General features: G+C 38.6%; 1 protein-coding gene across 5 annotated transcripts in view; it reads left to right on the plus strand.

The window, feature by feature from the left end:
• The window catches only part of LOC145655141 (gamma-1-syntrophin-like), a 35,201-nt gene extending 13,440 nt beyond the window's left edge, over positions 1 to 21,761 (plus strand). For 3 of the 5 annotated variants that reach the window (XM_081708910.1, XM_081708909.1, XM_081708911.1), the window contains 15 exons: positions 4,282 to 4,332; positions 6,090 to 6,224; positions 6,995 to 7,051; positions 7,358 to 7,415; positions 7,518 to 7,561; positions 7,687 to 7,728; positions 7,878 to 8,010; positions 8,216 to 8,298; positions 8,921 to 9,051; positions 9,483 to 9,612; positions 13,100 to 13,138; positions 14,415 to 14,531; positions 18,319 to 19,966; positions 20,705 to 21,562; positions 21,673 to 21,761. In XM_081708910.1, coding sequence (XP_081565036.1) covers positions 4,306 to 4,332; positions 6,090 to 6,224; positions 6,995 to 7,051; positions 7,358 to 7,415; positions 7,518 to 7,561; positions 7,687 to 7,728; positions 7,878 to 8,010; positions 8,216 to 8,298; positions 8,921 to 9,051; positions 9,483 to 9,612; positions 13,100 to 13,138; positions 14,415 to 14,531; positions 18,319 to 18,423 — 1,101 coding nt within the window. In that variant the 5' untranslated portion in view covers positions 4,282 to 4,305 and the 3' untranslated portion in view covers positions 18,424 to 19,966; positions 20,705 to 21,562; positions 21,673 to 21,761. The remainder of the gene's footprint in view (positions 1 to 4,281; positions 4,333 to 6,089; positions 6,225 to 6,994; positions 7,052 to 7,357; positions 7,416 to 7,517; positions 7,562 to 7,686; positions 7,729 to 7,877; positions 8,011 to 8,215; positions 8,299 to 8,920; positions 9,052 to 9,482; positions 9,613 to 13,099; positions 13,139 to 14,414; positions 14,532 to 18,318; positions 19,967 to 20,704; positions 21,563 to 21,672) is intronic. The other 2 variants (XM_081708912.1, XM_081708913.1) reach the window with 2 other exon arrangements.
• Positions 21,762 to 22,657: the final 896 nt, after the last annotated feature.

A 22,657-nucleotide genomic window follows, 5' to 3' on the forward strand; every position in this document is an offset into this window, starting at 1 on the left:
ACATCCTCCTCCTGGGCATGGAGGAATTCCTCACAGTTGATAGTGTCAAGCTTGGTGTTCCATGGGGCAATGGCAGAAGTGGTAGCACTATTCTGAGCCACCTCCGCTCTCTCCTCGGCAGCACTCCTCAGTAGCACATGGCCAGTGAGACAGGGCATCAGCATTACCATGCAGGCATCTAGTGTGGTGTTGCATGGTGAAGTGGTATTCCTTGTAGCACTGTAATCCACCTCACAACCTGGCCCTCAGGCAAACTGTGATCAGTACACAGGGCAAATTAACAGTGGATGCCATAAAGTTAAAGGTGGAAATGTTGTAGCCCTGTCACTACAGCTGACAGCTCTGTTCTCATTGTGCAATAGCTCCAGCTTGCTCAAACATGCTCTCAACCCCAACCTGTACCTGTGAGAGGGTGGCACCAATGCCCTAATCACTGACATCTGTGTTCAAAATGAGCTCACCACCTGGGAATTGCTAGCAAATAGCACATAATGAACACAAGCTCAGCCTCCTTGTCCCACTTAAATGCCACTCCTTTTGCTGTGAGTATTTTTGTGGTGTGGCTATATCAGCAAAACCAAATAAAGTGCTGGCAGTACAAAAGCAAACCTAGGAATCTCTGCAGCTCACTGACACTCCCTGGTGTGGGCCACTTCTGCACAGTATCCACCTTTCCAGGGTCAATTTCCACTCCAGCTCTGCTCACAATGTGACCCAGGAAACTGACGGACGTTGCACTCCTTTGGATGCAGCCAGAAGTTTGCTTGATAGCTGAAACAGGTCGATGACTGTGTCATCGAAGCTGGGAGCATCCAGGTAGACATAGCTTGCAGGCATCCCCAAAGATCAGGGCTATCAGTCCATTAAATGTTCAAATGTGGCCAGTGCATTACACAGTCCGAAAGCCATAACTTTAAACTGCCAGATTACAGCACTTAGAGTGAATTCCATCTTCTCTTTGGCATCTGGAGTGACTGCTATTGCTAATACTCGCACTGCAGTTCCAGCATGCTGAGCCACCCTGACCCAGTGAGCATTAGCTAAGGTATGGGTGCAGATTCAAGTCAGGCTAAGTAATTGCAGTTAGCTGCTGATAGTACACACAGACACACCAGCTATCCTTATCTTTTCTCTTTGCCAGGGCCACCAGCACTGCCCAGGGGCTGTTTGCTGGCTCAATTCCCGCAACTGCCATCTCTCTCATTTTCTGCTTTGCAACCTCTTTCATTTCCAATGGAAGCTGACAGGACAGAGCGCAATTGGTGCAGTGATGCCAGTGTTAATGATGTGCTGCACTAAATCGGTTTTTCTTCGTGGCCATGAAGATGTCGCTATAATGATGCAGAAGCTCCCACAGCTGCCGTTTCTGCCCTTCTGTTAAGCCTGACCTGTTGTGCTGCCACAGATCATGCACTCCAGTGTCTCACAAACCTCTTTACTCACTGCTGTCCACAGCCTTCAGGGATCCGCCAATCAACACTGCCGCCACGTTTTCAGCTTCTCCAGCACTTGGGGTTTCACCCATGAAAACTGTGGTGCATATGACCTGTCAGCATCCCTGCAGGTCCACCAACCAACTCTAATGCTGCACGTTCAGCTCTGCAAGAGCCAACGGGTTCAACCACAAAATCTGTGCTGTCAGGGAGCCCCAACTCTTCCTCTGTTCCACCACTAGCTAACAACAACAACAACAACTTCACTTATCTCCTCTTTAAACCCTTCTGAGGGAACTACAAGAATATTTAAACTTGAGTATACATGCACCGTGCATAGGCACAAGCCAGAACACATGCACTAGGCTCAGACATCCCTGTCTTGTCTATTCAGCTAGCAGTGATAAATTTGAGTTTGTTGGTTGTTGCTTCTCAGCCCCCCATTTTGCCATTCATGTTTTGAGGGAGCCTTTGGGTCCAGCTGACCCAAAGTCTGCAGCAGTCTTCCTCGGTGTAGTGCTGATGCTGAAGATTCTCATTACTGGAGCCATTCTCCATAGGCTCTGGATCACAGCATTGGCAAGCATGGTGTCCACTTTTCCTGCACCATCAACACATTATTCATGCCGCCCTCTTTCACTCAGGAGCTGCTCAGCACAGTGGTTGTTCCTCAAACTCCTCAACCATGTAGCACTGTGCTGCTCACCGTGGTGCCTTTGTGCCAAGGACTCCCTGATCTCTCTGCCTGTGCGGCATCTGGCTGGTACAGTGAGTTATATATGCTCTCCTGGCAACAATGAGTTCAGGAAGTGTTCCAGTGCTAACTCCTCCTGTGCAACCTTCTCAGATGCCAGATACACCTGCCGATCCAGTGTTTTCGGCTTCACAGACAACATGCTATGCCCTGAAAGCCATCATTTCTCCAGGACCTGACATGCCCCATTACTGAGCCTCACAGTGCTGATTTCTTCACCATGTTCCCTAGCCAGCTGCCTCACTCTCAGCTGGCTGAAACCAAGTGAGAGGGGGCAGCCATAATGCTCAGTGTCCCTTTCCACAAGATTCCATTTTCTTTGCTGCCCTTCTTTGAGTTCATAGATGCGTCAGTCACTCACCTCATAATCAGCAGCAACATCCAACTTCAGACACAAATGTAGCATTAGCACAGAAGAAGTATACATTCTGTATGAACCTGCTGTGTATATAGAAAGCTAAACAAAACACACACACAAAAAGGCTACTTTTAACAACACTAAAACAAACTAGATACACTAGATAAAATGTTCAACTAGATAAACCTGCAGAAAGGTGCACAGCATTCTGGGAGTCCTCATCATGCCCACAGCCCACACTGTGACTATATTAGTACAGACTGAGATTTTGATTCACAGCATTGTAAGAGATACAGAAATTTAAATTACAGCAAATGTAGTGTGAACTCCATTGTGAGCAACCAGCTGACAATATGTGAATTTGACAGCGGTTCCATTACAGTGCTAGAGGTTCTATTGGCATATGAAGACATTAGAACGAATGGTGTCCTCTTATGGTTACAAGTGTCTTAATGTCTGAAATGAAGAGTACCATGGTAGAGTGGAAGGCTTTCTGGGAGCCAGACACAAACCAGATGGAGTTATGCTCAACTGCAACACTGAATCTCTTTCTCATATGAGCTACACAACTTTAACTGAGTTAACTGAGACTCTGAGAAAAGCACTTCTACAGTACAGTAACAATATCTCTGCTCTTCTTCTAAATAAAATACTCACTGGTGCTAATAAAGCCATCTAATGTCACACATGAAAAACATTGTTGAGGGGGAGGAAGAGAGATACTAACAAATCTAGATAATTATATGAATAAATGTGTAACGATGAGTGGTAAGGAGACGGACGCATGTGCTGAGAGGAGCTAGATTTAATAGGGGCAAATCCAAAATCAGGGTCATGAAGGCAGTCCAGGGTCACAGGGCCAACATGGAGAGTATGAGGAAACATTACAAAACAAAAACACACGAAGGCTAACTAGGGAAGAAGGCTAGGAACTAAGGCTAGGGAACACTCAGGACTAGGAAAGACGAAGGCTAAGATAAACACAAAGACACGGAGCACAAAGAAACAACTCTCAAACATTAATTCAAACCATGAAACAATGAAACAGCGAAACAAACAAACAATGAACAGCAACGACCAAGGCACACAGCAGGGTTTAAATACATGAACTAGAAATGAGGGACAGGTGTACACAAAACGAAACTATGGAACGGAACAAAACACAAGACATGGAAAACACGGAACATGGACGGGACTGATCATGCCAAAATGTAAAAAAAAATGTATCTGCTTGACATTTTGACATTTTAAATTGAGTTAATTGCTCAATTTAATTTATGAATAAATTAAGCAATAATCTTCACTGTAGTTTTAATTAACCTATGTGCTACATAGTCACAATTGCATGTTTTTTATGATCTATATATAAGTATTATTCAGGTAACAAGCAATATCATGGAAATATAATGTGAGTCAAGTATCAAGTTTTTATGCATTTTTGTACTGAAGGGATGGTTTCTTGTAGGAATACAGTGCCCTCCATTAAATTATAAAATATTCTTTTGAAGAATGGTGATGTCAGTAATGATGCCAACTGGAGATCTAGAGACTGCTTAATCTGTTACTGTTTCACTGCTCTGAGATCTCCCATGAACCTACTCTCATCTTCAGAGGTCCTGAGATCAAAACTGAATCCCAGCAGGAAAGAAATGCTTAAAAATACCTGTATACTTCCCATCTTGCAGGTCAGTGTGCTACTTGCTTTTATAATGTACGAATTCTGTTGTTTTCCTAAGGATATTTCCCCCTGACATTAGCACATGGATTTCAAGACTTCAAATGAAGAAGTAAGTGTTTTTACTCTTTATATATACTAATGTCAAGGTGTGGTGTATCATGGTTATATAAACCCACCTATAGCCAGAGCTTCATTATTTCAGGTTGAATAATAATGATAATTGTCAAGAAAATGTCTTTTTTTTTCAGAAAACACCATAAGAAAACAGCCATGTCACTCTTTTACAGGAAAATGAACTACAATGATTCAAGCAAATCCCTTCTCCTAGTGCTTTGTATGAACAAATGTCAGGTTAACAAAGAGTGCAACTGACACCTTAAATAGACAAAAGTCCATAAATTCTTCACCTCCCAGGACCCTTTATGACTAGCCCTGTTGTATGTTGATCTAGAGATTCCTGATGTCAGAACATATCTCTTTTACAGTCTCCCCAAACACAGATGCTCCAATTGTTTAAAATTTGGTGACATTTAGAGGACAAGACTGGCATGCAAATTAGTGCCAAGATCAGTGTGGAGGGGGCAATTTATTCTCAGCCTGCCTCAGAAGAGGTGGCATAGACTGCAATTGTAAAGCATGTCCGATTTTTAAGAACACAGAGGAGCAGATGTTTGTTCCAATTTATTTAATTGGTTATCCATTCAGTGTAGTCATCCAGTTTATCTATCCAGTGTGGTCACCCAGTTTATCTATCCAGTGTAGTCATCTTCCATTTAAAGGGTTCTGTTCTGCATTTACACAGATGTATGCAGACATTTCCTACAGTTCCATCATCTTTCTGAATAACTGTGCAAACACAATATCGCTTCACCATGCTTTTAGGAGAACCATAATCATTTTGATGAATTCTAAAACCAATGGAGGGATTGTGAAGCAATCCCTCCCCAGTAGGAAACACACCAGTTCCATAAAAACCTATGGCCATAGACAGCTATATAAAATAATTTTGAAGAATGATGTCCTTAAAAATACTTTTCTGAACTAATTTCATGTTGTTGTCATCAACATTTCAGACCTCTGGACTAATTTATGCTGCAAAAGCATCAACCAAACAATGCACTAGAAATGGAAACATCTGCAAAAATATATGCCATAAAACTCTATCCCATATATAAAAGGTTAGAAATATATCACATTATATTTTACCACAGTATAGTGAGCTATATTTGCTTCTCAAACATCTTGGTTACATTCTTGCCAACTACTGCAAGTAACTCTAGTAAGTTGCCCAAAATGTAATAAGAACACTGTAGAACTTTGTATTTATTGCTTAGTTAATATTAATTCAAGTTATAGCTGCACTAAATAACACTAAGATTAATAACTGTCAACATTTGAAAATTCTCTTTGAAAAGTACTGCAGAAGTCAAGCAAATTGTAAGACTCAAAGCCCTATTAAGTGTTAAAACATTTTAGAAGCTTGTACAACATTTCTGTGTAAAACAACACAAAATACAATACCTTCATTTTGAGCAGGCCTAGTTTTAACTCTTAATTTTAGAGACTCTTTTTGTAATCAGTTCAGTTAAACTAAACTAGAGCACTGAGTGATTTATATGCGTGTGCAAAGGTGCAAGCATGAGGAATTGCCTGACAAATTTTAAATTTAGTCAAATATAATTTCAAACACTTTTAATGCGCATTTTTCAAGTGGTCTACTCAAATCAAATCATTGTCTAATTGAGAGATAGAGTAGCAGCAGCAGAAATTGTGAATGTGACTTTTAAAACAGACCTCTTCACTTTGACAAGACGTGAAAGTTCACCACTTTCCATTTCATGGTCTGTGTGTCCTGATCTCTCGCAGACAAAGACGGGGATTTATCTGCTGCAGGATGGCAATGAAGAGCCCTTCAATATCCGACTGCACTTGGCCAAAGACATCCTGACCTTACAAGAACAAGATGTTATTTGCGTGTCTGGAGAACCATTCTACTCGAGTGTAGGTTCTTTTGCAAATCTAGAGTCATCTTTTCATACCACAGACACTCTAGTTTTATCCATTAGGTTTTACTTATTTTGTCTCAGTGAATCAGATTCATTTTCATGGTACAGAGGTTCTAAATATATGTCCAAAGCCCCACATGTCATGTATTATATATGACAGGTGCTATCTTGTGCTTGAAAATAATAAATAAATCTCACCTTTGTGCAGACTGCCACTCACAACATAAGAACAGTGATATTTGGAATTCCATTCTAGAATATATGAATGTAAAATTTATTGACCTTTTTAAGGGTCACTGGTGGGGGAACAAATCAATACATAAATAAAGATATGTATACCGACTTATAATGGTAATTTATAATTGCATCTAATAATCAGTGTGTGTTCTGTCTAATCCTTCATAAACCAAGACAGGACTGAAAAGCCCACAGCCATGTTTAAAATCTTGTATGCAAAAATTTTAATATTGACTGGCCTGTAGCTTTAACGGTGGATCTTGTACCAGCATTTGTAACAACTGTATTGTTTCCATTTTCCTTAAAGTCCAAATGACTACTCAGTAATGCACAGTGACCAATACAGTAATACAGATTACAATTATAATATAGATATTACAATTAAACTTATTATATTATTCACATTTTTTTAATGTCAACAAACACACAGAAACCTCATAAACTTATGGCATCTAGCCTGTAATGACATCCCTGACATGCTTGTTAATCTTTCATACCCTAAAAATAACTTACATTACTCTTTTATAGGAAAGAACTGTAACAATACGCCGGCAGACAATAGGAGGTTTTGGCTTGAGTATAAAGGTAATTTGCATGCGTGGTATGCTGTTTCCAGAGAAATTCCAGAAATTCATCATAAACACATTCTCTCTCTCTCTCTCTCTCTCTCTCTCTCTCTCTCTCTCTCTCTCTCTCTCTCTCTCTCTATACACACACTCACAAAATAGATAGATAGATAGATAGATAGATAGATAGATAGATAGATAGATAGATAGATAGATAGATAGATAGATAGATAGATAGATAGATAGATAGATAGATAGATATCCATTTATGTGAATATGTCCATGTATATGGATTATATCTGGCATCTATTTTCAATTTTTGTAGGGTGGTGCAGAACATAAAATCCCTGTTGTTATATCGAAAATATCAAAAGAACAAAAGGGTAAGTTATTTGGTTCATCTCCTCTGTCTGCTTTCAGTGGCTGTTTGTTCACGTCTGCTTTATGTGGGTCTCACTGCTGTTTGCTCTGTCCCTATCCCACAGCTGAGCTCTCTGGTCTCCTCTTCATCGGAGATGGAATTCTGCAGGTGAGGGCTCGGCTGTCAGTCACTGTCTCTGTTAATATTTTTCTAATATTTCAGTCTAAAGTGCAATAGGAACTGGGAATACTGGCTATGTGAGTCATCCTACACTACTGTAATATTGCCTCTAGATAAATGGGATCAATGTGAGGAGTTATCGCCATGAAGAAGTGGTATGTGTTACCAAAAAAAAACAACGCAAAACCCTAAACAAACAAACAGAATGCAAACATTTTAACTTTATAATGTGTCAGTAAACTTCAATAGTCTTAAAGCTTAAGGGTTAAAAGTGTTCTGATATGAATATAATTGCTGATTTAAGTGTGAATCCAGTCAGGACTTCCTCATCCAGGTTCAAGTTCTGCGCAATGCAGGGGAAGAAGTTACCCTCACAGTGTCATTCCTGAAGAGGATGCCTGCGTTTCTAAAGCTGCCGTTCTCTGAGGACTGCACATGTACGTCAACATTTCCACAAGCCCGGCCTGCTCGCAGCCATAAGACTCCAATACATAGAACTCCAGACATTCTGGGTTTCCATGATTACTGTCATGACAATTGCAACACAGTAAAGTTGCTTGCTCGCCGATAACATCAGTTTATGAGAACTGTGACATTATGAGACATGATTTACATGTTACATGATCTGTGATTGTCTCCCAGGTGTACCAAGTGACCAGAGTAGTGGGACTTCATCTCCATTATGTGACAGTGGTTTACATCTCAACTATCATCCTAACAACACGGTGCATAACATGTCATTAAGTTATATATAGCATTTATAACATGCGATTAGAGTAATATATAGTAGCTTTAAAGTACTAAGTAAACTGTTTACTCTCAAGTGATTTTGATTTGTAAATTGAAAGGCTCAGAAACAGGTCAATGTCATTTAATAAATATTCACTGCATCGTTTTAAATCCACAGAAAGCATTTATACAAGTAACTGTTTTGCAATTCCAAGTGCATCTAGAAATGCTGCATGATCAGAAAGACAGCTCATCAAAGCGTAGTAAGAGAGAGGGTAAATGAGAAGATGCTTTGAACAAGATTACTGAAAGAGATATCTTGAAAAGATAAAAGTCCTAAAAATATTTAAAAACCAGTTTATTAGTTACAGAACTTTGATTTTTGATTCCTTCTTAGCATCTCTTTTAGACATCCCAAATGCAGTGTTGACACACTCATGTTCCTGAGGGCCTCAGTACTGCAGATTTTACTGCTCTAACATGCTTGGATCGAGGGAGGCCGGCTAGCTGAGGAGTTGATTCAGGCATGTTGGAGCAGGGGCCCCCATGGTACTGTGGCACTCTAGGACTGCTGTGGGCAAATGGACCCTGACGTGTGTTTGTCCCCTGCTCCCCCAGGACAGCATGTCCTGCTCATCATGGCCGGCGTCCCCGGCCCTACGCTGGGAGAAGCGCTGGGTGGACCTGCGTCTGATTCCCCTCCTCCATGCTCGCCTCTCCCAGCATCTCCCCGGCTCTGACGTATGCAGGTGAGACAAGCATATATCCAACAGCAGAGTCCTGCCTTGGTGTCCGACTGGGTTTGATGTAGTCTTGGAAACTAATGTACCTATTATATTATGCTATATTATATTTAACATCGAGTTTGGAAACTCAAGTGATCAAACCATAGTGCCTTATCACATCATAGTAGTGTTTTTACTTGATTAAGTATAATAAAGTAAGTTGGCTCTGTTTCATTTTGTATTCAATAATACTGTACCTTTGAAGCCAAATGCATTTATTTTCTTGATGAAGCTTACAAAACATAAGACTTGGGCAATAAAATCTTTGTAGTTAAATTAAAAAGTTAACTGAAAAAACTTAAATTAAACTAGACTGTAAAGAATTAAACATGGTAAATGATACCATTTAAGTTTGTCCTGAACTCTAATGAGTGGATGTATTTTTATCTCCCAAGGCAAAATGCCTTTCAAGTCATTGCTGTGGATGGGGTTTGCAGTGGGGTAATTCAGTGCTCCAATGTGGAAGAATGTACTGACTGGCTCCAAGCAATAGCATCGAATATATCTGCCCTCACAAAGCACAATGTGAGTATATTTTAACTGGCAAAATCATAAAGGAGAAACATCTTTAAGGCTAAATCTTAAAGACAATTAAAATAAGAGTACTGAACTCTCATACACCAACTGAAGCAAATGAACTTCTGTAAACTCACAGATGTTTTTTTTATAACATCCACAATTTCAAGAATTTACTGATTAAGAAAAACAGTATCATTCCTTCCATTTATTTGCATAATTTCATAATGCCTGATAACTCCAGTAACTTCAACTGCATACAAATTGTTCTGCTTTATTACTTTGTGAATCACGGTGCTGTGAGAGTTGCCTCAGGTCATACAGTATTAAGCAGTATTTAGCTAGTTTCAGCAGTAGACAAGGACATTAATCAGGGTATTTTGTCAGTTGTTTGGCCATAATTGGGCCTAACAGAAACTTGAGAACAAGCATATTGTTAAAGGCAAATGCACCCACTTCTCTTAATTTGTCTGACTGGACTGACAGACTAGGTAAATGTGTGCTTATTGTGCTTATATCTAGATCTTACTGTATGATGTGCAGACTCTTGCAATCACAGTTTCTTCACCATTTGAAATCACAGTCTTGGGATGATCTTTTATTCAATGTCATGCATTATGTAGTTCCAATGACAGGGAGTGGCATGTCAATTAAAAATGCACTCTTGGAGCTGTGTGCTTCCCTGAATATTTTGAGCAGGAGCACTGTCTCACACATGCAAGATATTTTATCATGTTTTCTGCTATACAGTATCTTAAGACTACATGACCCTGAGAAATTATTAATTACTGCATATTCAAACTACACCCCTCAGAAAGGGCTGTAATATATCAGGTTACATGACACTGGTGATTTGTCAATGTGCAACTGTGTTCCAGGAAAGCACATGAAAACTGACAGCACAGTCAAAGGGCACACATTGAAAATTCATAAATTTCAGTCCAGCACTCACCTGATGAGTTGAGCTTTTTGTCACTAGAAATGTTTGGTTCTGCTGAAGCACATTAGCTAGTGCTTTTTTCATTTAACTAATTACAGAGGCCAAAGCCTCCATCTAATTTAGAATAATATGACTAATTACATCTCTAATCTATTGAACTACAAATAATCAATATGAGTTTGTAGTAGTGGTTCTCATTTCAGGTCCTGTGGACTCTTGTGTGCTCCATATTGTTTTTCCCATGAAGGGAATAATCATTAGATAATGAATTCTGTGTTAGATCTTACAAAACACTGAAATGGATAGAACACCAAGTCATGGAACCAAGCACTGATCAACAGAAATATTTAAATATTTAAAATATTTAAGTCTTTTATCTGAATTAGAACTTTAGGCGAATAATTATAATTAATAATTAACAGGTAAAACTATAATGGACTCAACCATTTCCACACTCAGCACAGTTCCATCTTATGAATCTGATTTAGTTTGTTTATACTGAGGCTTCTGAATTTCCACCAGCAATCTATTTTCAGTGTCTTGTGCTCCTGTGCAAGGTGCTACTCTTCTGCCCAAGTTACAGTGATGCCCAATTCTTATACTCAGCAAAACTGGCTGGCTGATCAAGACATCCAGGAGGGAAACAAAAAAAATTCAAACAAAGATGTCTGAGCCATTTCTGAGAAGTTATTGAGTGATTGGAGTAATGAAGGAAAAAAATAAAATAAAATGGTGAAGATGATTAGAGGCGGATCTACAACCCTACATATGGGTGTCTGCGACCCAGATGAGTGCAGGAGGATATCGGGATGGGAGGAAGGCTTGTTTTCCACATAATTGGGGAGGTGTTACAAAGGTCATTCTGCAAAAGCCAGTGTTTGCTACGCACTGAGTCATCGCTGCTGCGACAACTGGACTTGGATCTGCCTTTTAATTCCAGCTGATATATTAGATCTCAGCTGTTCTACTTTTAGTGGTTAGAGTTCATCAGAGGTGAAGCATTAAGATGAACTGTTCATCAGTCAACCCGTGGCCTCTCCCAAGAGGCTCCTTGAGGATCTATTTATTTATTTACTTATTTATTTACTCATGTATTTATTTAATATGGTTGTAACTGCACCTTGCAATGAAAATTCAAGTTGTTCAATACATTTTTCAGTAATGAAGTCTTCAAACTCCTGTCAGCAATCTTGCATAACAAGGCCTAAATTCAGTGAGGCTGCCAATGGACACAGGTCCATAACAATCACGGGACCAGTTCAGATGTTGTGTGTTAATAAAACATGATGGTGATAATTTTAAACTATGAAACATAATTGGATAAGTGATGTATTGGGACATAAGCCCAGTACATGGACTTGAATCTTTAAAAAAAGACAATGAAGACCATTACCTAAGAGGGTAATGTGAAAAATCAGTGTTAAAGTCAAGTCAAATTTATTTATATAGCACTTTTTACAACACTTGTCTCAAAGCAGCTTTACAAATGTCCGAGTCTAAGCCCCCAGTGAGCAAGCCAAGGGTGACAGTGACAAGGAAAAACTCCCTAGAGCATGAGGAAGAAACCTTCAGAGGAACCAAGACTCAAAGGGGGGGCCCATCCTCCTCTGGCCAACAACAGACACTGAAATGTAAACAATAAGGAGCAGAATAATATTTAAAGAAAAATAAGTAAATAATAATAAAAAATGAAAAAATAAGCAATCAATGTCTAGTCCAGTTTTCTAAAGGTCCTAGTCTAGTCCTGATGGTGTGCACCTGACCGAAACCCATCCCACACAAGAACGTCCATCAGGGCAACGGAGATGTAGTTGGCTGCGGTCGAGCTCTGGTGGGCTACAGCAGGGAGCATCAGGGGGTGGTGGTAGGAGCCATACAGCTTAGCCGGCTCGAGGTTAAGTAACATCACGACATCAGGGGTAGATGTACCTCGGCAAAAGGAGAGTATAGATTATTAAGCATGCCCATGTACGAGGGTATATAAATTGGTGAACTATAATGTGCAAAGATTGACTCCGCACAGCTAAAAGGATAGAGCCAGAATGAAACACAAGCATGAGGGCATCTTGCGACATCAGCACTCCGCCACTCTCAGACAACAAACATGAGTGGCAAAAGAGAGGTGAAGTGACAGCATCATAACATCCCAGTTTAGCATAACTTTGAATGTCCATGGACCTCCAGATGTACATCTCTACCCAACATGGGAAGTAGTTAATAAAATGCCTGACTGTACAGATAGGTTTTTCAGCCTAGCCTTAAATATTGAGACTATGTCTGAATCTCGAACATTTACAGGAAGGTTTTTTTATAGTGTGGGAGCTTTATAGGAAAAGGCTCTGCCCCCTGCAGTAGATTTTCTTAAAGATCTGTGGAAAACAACATGAACTCACCACCTTTTAAAAATCATTTTAACATGAACAATGACAAAAGAAAAATTACTCTTTCTATCTTTTTTTTGTCTTAAGTGCTGTGTAGTACTGCTGCCTCAGCACATATTGCAAATGTCTGTGCATTGAATTCATCATGCTAAAAACTGAATGCTCTCTGTTGCAGGTAAAGAAGATCAACAGAAATTTCCCTGTAAATCAGCAGGTGATTTAACAACTGCACAAAGTGTAAACAGAGTCTGCCAAGCATCACCATCCCAAAAACAAAACAACACCTTGATCTTGCATCCAAATACAATTGATATAAAGTCATCCTTAGATGCAGTTTCTTGTGCAGCTTAATAAAAAAAGATTTTGAACCTTGTAAATGAGTTCCCTCTAAAAAAAATTGAAACTAATTGTATCTTTTCTCTTTACTGGTGAAAAATCAAATGCTAAAAGTAATTCTGTTTATGGAAATTAGAATGACAGAAATGCAATTTGACACCTTAACATCGTTCCTCGGTAATGTGTAACAAATGCATGTCAAAGTAGCAGGCTAAAGCACTGTACCTTTCCCACTCTTCTGACATCATTGTCATCGACATCATCATCAACATAATTCACTTTAGCTGTGATTGTAATCAGATATGGCACGGACTGAGTTGATGCTCTGGAAGCTCTGTCACAACCTTACACTAGAAATGCTACAGTCCATTGTCTACACACCTAGTTTAGTTGCTTAGTTATAGTTTTAAAATAGCTCTGTTAACTACAGTATATTTTACCTGTCTTCAGAATACCAGTCACAGATGTGGAAACAAAGGTATTGTTAAAGCCACAAGTCATCTTATTAAGGTCCTGCTGAACCCATTTTGCTGTGATGCAATGATTTGTTGTTTGGAGGGAAATCTTGAGGGCCTCTCGTGTATGAGATGATGCACAGAGATGCATTGCTGTTGTTACAATACGCTGCAAGAAGTTGAATGGGCTTCGTGTTCCAGTATGTAGTACAACAGGTTTGAATGGTTCTGACATTGCTTCTGTCACAGTGGTTGTCGTAATCCAGTGCTAGGCTGGCACTGTATCCATTTGTGTCATTCAACATTTAAAGCGCTGCATCCTAGAGGTGTGTGTCAGAGCAGAGATGGTGTACAGTCCACGTTGTGCCTCAACCAAGAGAGCAAGAACTGCTATAAAACTGACAATATATAAACTTTAGATCAGAACCATAAAAAGTATACCTTTGACTTTGCAGCATAGCATTTTTGGCAAGTTGAATTGGCAGTCTTAGTGCATATTTACATATCCTCTTGGATTGTTTTCAGCAGTTTGTCTGGTTATGTTTCCTTTATAAAACCAGATGTTTAATAATATAGGTAAATGGAAGATATTAAATTACATTTTCTAGTCCTTATTAATCTAGGGGTCCAATGTCTCTAAAGTAATAGCATAAGTGATTAATATAGAAATGTGTAAATGTGAGTGATTCTCTTTTTCAGATCATTTATATGGGCTGGGTGGAGGAAAGAGAGCTGGACTCTGTGCAGGACCGAATGTACACACCAAGGTTCCTTGCCTTGAGAGGTTCGTCTCTATTCAAGTTTTCAGCACCTCCGGTGAGTACCTTTCTAGGCATGTGGGTGTGCCTTGTTCATCAGCAGTCACTCATTATTTAATCACTTTGGAGCAGGGAAAACTGTCATGTAAGCTGTTTGTCTCATTCCCTTTATCAAAGTTGAGCCCACAGATCTGCCAGAATAACCTTGTCCTGGAACAGCTCTCTGCTGTGTGGTATCAGAATGCTTTCCATAAACTAGGAGTGCTACTGTTTCTCATATAGCCCACTAATTCCCACCATCATTTTTTTTTTTTATCATAACATAATTATCTCAATAATAGCTTGAGCTGCCTTTGGGGGAAACATCCACCGAGTGGTGATAGTGCTAAATTTATTTCTTGCTACGTATCAGATATTTATCTCTGCACTTCATTTGTGTGCAAGCACTTTTTTCTACTGCTCGTTGTTTTGTTCCCATGGAATAAGACTAACATCATATAATTCAATTTCATATCGTTTGCTCTCAAGATCCCATTTAATCAAATTTAATCTCTACACAATCAGAAATTACCTTTTAAAGACACAGGCCACAATCCAGTGAGATTATTTAGAGCATAACATTAAAAAAGGCAAAGGTTTCAGATTAAAGTGTAGTTCTAGAAATCACAGTGAGAGCCAGAACTGAACAAATTAGTATAACGTTTCCATCAGGGACAAGGCAAGAGGCAGAATGCAAGTGCAGGAGTTATTTTAATGAGCGAGGGAACCAAAACACAGGAGGCTACAAACAAAGACACAGGGAAAACACTGAGGCAAATTAACACACAAACTAAGCAAAACAAGGACAGTGCCTCTTGATAGCGATGACAACAACTCTAAACATGAACGAACATACCGAAAATAACCGATAAACTGGTCTTAAATAACCATGACTGATGAAAACTAACCAGAGACAGGTGAACATAATTACAGGTGGGGATACAGACCAGGGGGTGGAACAGAACGAAACCAAAACAAGGACTGGAAAAGGGAACAGGTAAATGCAATGACAGGCGTGGAGAAAACGAAACTAAGGAATGGAGCAACAAGGAAGTAGAGGAAAACAGAGAGGGAAACCATGGAAACAGACGCCAGGAGGGTGGCCAATCGTGACAATTAGCAAATGCGTTACCTTTGTCTTCAAGGGGTATGCACTCAATTAATTTTTTAGTGGGTGAGACATCTAAGAGCATTAACAAAGCCATTTCACTAAAGACTGGGAGAAAGATGAAACGATATACAACTAGACTCTGTTCTAAGACCAGCCGGCTTAAGAGGAAAATGTAACAATCGTTTAACAATCCAAGGTATTTCACATGTATTTTATAAATCTCCTTATAAGATGTTCCCTATAAGAGTCTGATGCACACACTTTCCATGCATTTGCAGTCTTTTTTCTAATCATTTTACATTCCAAAATACACTGTGTAATATCTCAAAAGGTTACAGTACGTGGGAATGTTTCATTCATGTACAGCAATTACACTATGAATGATGACCAATATTGGAAAGTGTTCTCACAGCTGGTCAGAATATGCTTGCATGCCCTGAGAATCTTTCTTCATTTTCTTTTTTGTTTTTATTTATTTATTTATTTATGTTTATTTATTTTTTGCTGACCACCTCAGCATTACTCACACAGTGTTTTTATAGTTTCTTCTCTCTGCCTCCCCTTGTGGGTCTTATATTTACCCCTCAGGCTGCACTGCCAGTGACAATCATATGACCTCATTTCTAGAAAAGGGCCAGTATAAAGGATTTCTCAGATGTAGCTGGAACTTTGAAATGATTCATGGTAATGTTCACCAACCCTACCCTTGGAGTACCACACTTCCCACCCCTCCCACCTTTTAGTGCTTTCCTTCCACCAACTACACCCATCTCAGTTCAGCAGCAGCCCATTAACACTGAGCCCATTTCTACACTGAAGTTGGTGTACCAAAGCAATGCTAAGCTGCATAGTGCAGTGGTATTGCAGATGCAGGGTGGAGAAACAATGTTCCAGGCAAGTGTTTATCAACACAGTGCACTGGGATTCCCAGACAGAACAAATTTTGGTCTGTACTAGCTCCCAGAAAAATCTACCAGTGTTCCTGATTTCTTGGTTGAGGTGTACTAGAATCTAGGATGGAGCAATAATATGGACCATTTGGAAGTCTCAAAGGACTGGATCAGGAACCATTCACCTACAGTGGTACTTTAGAGTTTGTCAATTCTTTAGAATTTTCCATATTTCTGCATAAAACATCCAATTTTCATACAAGCATATGAAGTATATAAAGACAACCCAATTAAACAAATTAGATAAAATTATTATACTTGATTATATACTTATTGGAGGAAGTTGATTCAAATTTACACATCTGTGAGTGGCAAATTATGTTAACCTTTGCTTTCAGTATCTGGTGTGACCCCCTTGTGGAGCAATAACTGCAACTAAACATTTGTAATCGGACAGAAACAGGCAGGCACTTTTGGATAAAATTATGTAATAAATCTTGTATAAGGGTAGTACAAATCCATGTCAAAACCAAGAAAAAACAATCCAACAGCCAGGTCAAAGCAGAGAAACAGGAGCAAAGGTGAAGGTATAAAAGGGCAAATCCAAAAAAAAACATAGTAGTGAGAAGGTAGGATCATAAGGAATCAGAACAGGCACAGGGGAAAATGCTCAGTAAACTCAGGCTAAACCTTGGCAATACTTCGCAAGCGAGTCATGGGGAAGATGGAAATAAATACACTAGGTGAAACTGACAACAGGTGCAAACATTCAGAAATCCAGGAATGATAATCCAGGAAGTGCTAGCCATTTGGTGGAGATACGTGGTGCATTTTCCACCTGTCGAGCCTGTGGATGATGGACAATGGAATATGGGGCTGCAGAGCTGGGAGGCAACACCTTATTTCAGGTGAATGTTGATCAGCCTTGCACATCGTCTTGGAGGAATTTTAGCCTATTCCTCCATAAAGAACAATCTCAACTCTGGAATGTTGGTAAGGTTCACGTCAGGTCCTTCCACAACATTTCTATTGGATTAAGGTAAGGACTTTGGCTTGGCCAAAACATTCACTTTATTCTTCTTTAACAATACATTGGTAGAACAACTTGTGTACTTAGGGTCATTGTCTTGCTGCATGACCCACTTCCTCTTTATTCATTTCATGGACAGATGTCTTGACATTTTTCCTTTACAGTTTGCTGGTATAATTCAGAATTTGCTATTCCATTAATGATGGCAAGCCATCCTGGATGAGATGCAGCAAAACAGGCTCAAACCATGATACTACCACCACCGTATTTCATAAATGGGATAAGATTCTTGAGCTGGAATGAAGTGTTTTCCTTTGTCCTAACAACACTTCACATTTAAACCAAAATGTTCCATTTTGGTCTCTTGGTCTTTTTGGGTACCCTTCCTGTGACCATGTAGACCATTACATACCTTGCTCTTAGAGTGATTTTTGCTGGTTAACTAGTCATAAGGAGGGCAACAATTGTTTTTAAGTTACTCCATCTGTAGACAATCTGTCTGATCGTGTATTGGAGGAGTCTACACTCTTTAGAGGCGGTTTTATAACCTCTGCCAGCCTAATGAGCCCCAATAACTATTTTTTCTGAGGTCATCAGTAATGTCCTTTTTTCATGCCATGATACTCTTCCACAAACATTGTGCTGTGAAATTTCATGAATTTCACAGCATATTTATGATCATATTTATGCAGAAATATAGGAAATTCTAAATGGTTCACAAACTGCCCAGCACCATTGTAGGTAGTGGCTAAGAAGGTATTTTGAAATGTTGTAGGTAACGACGTGGGACTGGACCAGAGCAGAACAAAGCTCCACTGTCTATGAGCTTATGTTCAAGATCCTTAAGGTAAAGGCACAGATAATTAAGCACTTTTACTAAAAGGACAGTGCACTTGCATTTGAAAGATTATTACACTTTACATACATCTAAAGCTTAGATTTGTTTATGATACATTTATATTTTGTCATTTTGGTTGTTAATGTAATGCTGTGACATATTGAAAAAAAAAGTTTGTTTGATTTACCTGTGTATAATTATACAATGGTATATAGAGTGACAGTTTTTTTGACTCTGCTCTCCCTGGTGACTGTATAAAAACCACATTTTGAAAGTGTACCCTGAAAACATTTATATAACAGCTTGCTACGGTGCCTGTCCAAACGGTCTTAAAAACTGCAAAGATCCTGCAAAATACTGTATTTAGTCAGCCCACCTCTCTAATATGCCTGTTATTGATAGAAGTAAATACTTTACAGATAAGCTAACATTCTGCACTCTGATCTCATACAATGTGGTGCAGAATCTAAACCATGGAAATATATCGGAGTAACCAGAAACTAAACTTGAATTCATGATGCTTGACGAAAAGGATGAGATATTCTTTGTTATTGAAAATTTTCACTATAAATTTTTATTTTTAAAATTTGTCTTAAAAAACTTTGGTTTTAAAGATTTTGGTAGTTTTAAACCTGATTTTTAAAAATATTCAGCACACTATATTGAGAAAATTCAAGGGATGGGAATTGAAGTAGTAAAAATTCAGGTCGTGGAAAATCTGGGCTACTTAGGAAGAGCAAACAAGACACAATCAATTAAACTCAATACTGGCCAATCACAACAGACCTCCGAGGTCTTTGGAGGGACTTCTTTATCTCGTTTCTTGCCAATGCAAAAGAATCGTGGCTGAAGATGGTGGATCTTTTCAACTTGTAAGTTAATTGTTTTTCTTCGCATGTAAGCTCATAACAGTTTAAGATACTATTTATCACATAACTAACTATCTGTGCTATATTAAGTTGTTTGAATTCTAGGAGATATATTAGTCGTCGAAGCCAGTCATGCCATTTCAAATACTAATGTTAGCTAGCTAGATAACTAGCTTATTCATGTTTTCCTTAGCTAGATTTACATTTTAAATTTCCAGCATCTGGCAGTCTTACATATTTATCAGTAAAATCCCATTCCCGATATAAGTCATTTCATATTCAGATGAAAAACAGCCTGATATAGCACATGTTCTGCAAATTCAAGAAATAAATATTTCATTAAATAACCACATGAAAATACAAATTTCTTATATGCTCGACAACTAAAAGCTATTTACTCATTTTTTTCCCATTTTATCTAGAAGGTAATAACCTTTAAATATGTTTCAATTGTTTGTTGAGATGGTAAAAATAATCATAGACTCATTAGGGTTTTACTGCAGTCCAGTGCTATGTTTTATTCTGTTATATAATTTGCAGCCTTTGCCTAAAATTGGTCTATGCTCTTTGTTAATTTTTCATTTGTGCCTGAAGGTTTGAAGCGGATTGATTAAATGAAGATCTATAACCTGATGCGTTACATATAACAAGATTCCAGTTTGCTGTTTTGTAGAGCTTGTCTGCAATGATCCAAGAATTTTTTGATCTGGCCAGAGGTAATTATTTTTCTTTATTTTTACTGCATGTAATATTTTTTCTCCACATGCAACACATATCTATATGATATATAAAATATATCATGACTGTCCGCACATGTATGCGAGACTACCCATTGACAGCAACATCTTCATTAATTGATCACAGTAGAGCAGAACAGGGAAGACAGATTATTAACAAATGATACCACTACCATCTAAAATAAATGTAAAATAAACAATTCAAGAAATTAAAGATGCCACATTGCCTGACAATTTACCACCTACATGTGGCATGTATTTATTTTTAAATTCTGTGTTATTTAAGGGACAAATAAGAAGGTTTGTTATTTTGTTTATCACTACATTTCTGATGCACATATTTATTGACAGGGTAGTCATGTTGAAGTATTGCACTATGCAAGTCACATAATGTCTCTGCTTACATTCTGTGAGAGACAAAGGGGTGCAGCCTGTGCTGAACACGGTCCCATGGAGGTAAATGGGAGGTCCAGTGTGTAGTCTCTGTATCCATATAATTTAAATTGTTAATTGCATCAGGGTATAATTCATTTGCACACTGCAGAGTAATTGTTTGAATGGTTACACTTTTGCAGGCAACAGAGAGGCAAGGGAAACAGGCCCTTTGACCTTCTGTTTAGACAGAAATGACAAGGTGTTAATCTCAAGAAAAGTAAAACTTTGTTTCATTTATTTATTTATTTACTGTTTGTTTATTTATTTGTTTCTTTCTTTCAGGACCTTTTCACGACTCTGTTCCAAAGGGAAAGCTAAGCATTTCATAGGAGCAAGTTTCCAGCAGGCAGTCCCTTGCTAACAACTGAATAAGTGTCACTTTCTAACTCTTGCCAACTCCGTATGAAAAGACACCAAAAGATGCTGAGCAGTTGGTGCATTTGCAGCTGGGTTAGGTCATAGGACTGCTACTCTTGATGAAAGTACAACACACAGAGAGAAATGTACATGTGATGAAGTCATTTTTATTTTCTGTGTAAAAAATCTTTGCCATACTGATTCGTGACCTATACTTTTATGCGTGATGTAATGTTTGTTTGACCTCTCTGGGGGAAAAAAAGTACTGGCACTACGTTCATTTAGTAAACGTCCGGACAGCGTGGGGGGTTGTTATAGTAACAAATCATGTCGTCTGTCATAGAATGTGTATATTTGAGTTTTCTTCTAGTTATCTGAAAAGGTCCAAAGCTGAAGATGATCGCAGGAGGTCAGCGTGTTTATAAAGTATCCGGCACTGACTAAGCATTTTTAAGTAAACGTTTATATCTTCATTAGCTGTACAAATATAGATTCATTTAATTGTTTATTTCACTCTAGGAGAATTGGGTAGCAGGAAACACTCTTGTGGTACCAGAAAGCTAGTGAAGGGCCTATTTATGTTGTTTCACTTCAAAGAGCTGGACACTAGTTTATTGCTCCCTACTTCTGAAATGTTTAACAACATGCCAAAGTGTTCCAGAAATGTGCACCAGCTTATCTGCTCCAGATCCTTTTCCACAAGTGTGGCTTCACATGACTTGATATGTTCCGTCAGTTAAATCTGACAACATGGACAACATTACTGAGCAAGATAGAAGGAAAGTAAGTATTTTGGATGTGTATGGCATTTGAAGTGCTGTTACTGGCATGATTAATGGTAGTACTGAAATATTAATCAATGTAATTTTATTTGCTGTTCCTCTGTTTCTCAGCACCTGTTTGATATGTCTGGAAAAATTCATTTCTGATGCCATTGAAATGCATGCGAGTTCATGTGGTAAAAGGTATTCATGCTTTTTTTTATGTATGAGAATATTTTCTCTCTCTCTCTCTCTCTCTCTCTCTCTCTCTCTCTCTCTCTATATATATATATATATATATATATATATATATATATATATATATATATATATATATATATATATATGAATGGTAGGTGTCCTATTAAAAAATGTAGAAGAAAAACTCTTCATATTATCAAACTTTCCCTGGCTGCTGCAGATTGTTTATGCACTTAGTGGTACAACCAGATAGTAAGACATTTATCACTTCCAGATACAGTAGTCCAATCTGGAAGTGATAAATGCATGCTTTTCTGCAAAAGCATGCACTGATGTCAAGCAATATAAGTGAAGACGCACAACCCTGGCCAGAAGCCAACAACAGGTCATTAACTACTTTAATCTGTCTCGGTACTATGATGAGGCCTAAACCCTGATTGAAAGACTTAATGTATTTGGTTCTGAGGCAGGGATGAGCTTAACTGCGAAGTTACAGCATTTTTTCTGGGCTCTTAAAAATAAAAGGAAGCTTTGAAATCAGTCTATAGTTTCACAACCGGCATGGGTCAAGATTAGCTTTCTTTATCATTGCTTCGCTAATTTGATCTGGCACATAGCCAATGTTCAGGAAGGAATTTTTTGTATTTAATAGAGGTTTGATTACTTCAGGTAGGATTTCTTTAAGAAAGTGTGTGAGCAATGAATCTAGTAAGCAACTAGAAAATGTTGAGGAGATTAATGATGTTAGTTCAGGCTGTTGGATAGGAGTAAAGGACTTTAAAGCCTGCAAATACTAATTGGTGAATAAGGCAGGGTAGACTTATTTTCGCTGGCTACATTGTTTATCTTAATAAAAAAAGAATTTCAAACGATTTGCAGTCATAATCAGCCTTCTAGTTTATGCCGAATGTGTCAT

The sequence above is a fragment of the Electrophorus electricus genome, unplaced genomic scaffold (assembly GCF_041902795.1).
Source record: "Electrophorus electricus isolate QZ-2024a unplaced genomic scaffold, ASM4190279v1 Scaffold188, whole genome shotgun sequence".
Classification (NCBI taxonomy): domain Eukaryota; kingdom Metazoa; phylum Chordata; class Actinopteri; order Gymnotiformes; family Gymnotidae; genus Electrophorus; species Electrophorus electricus.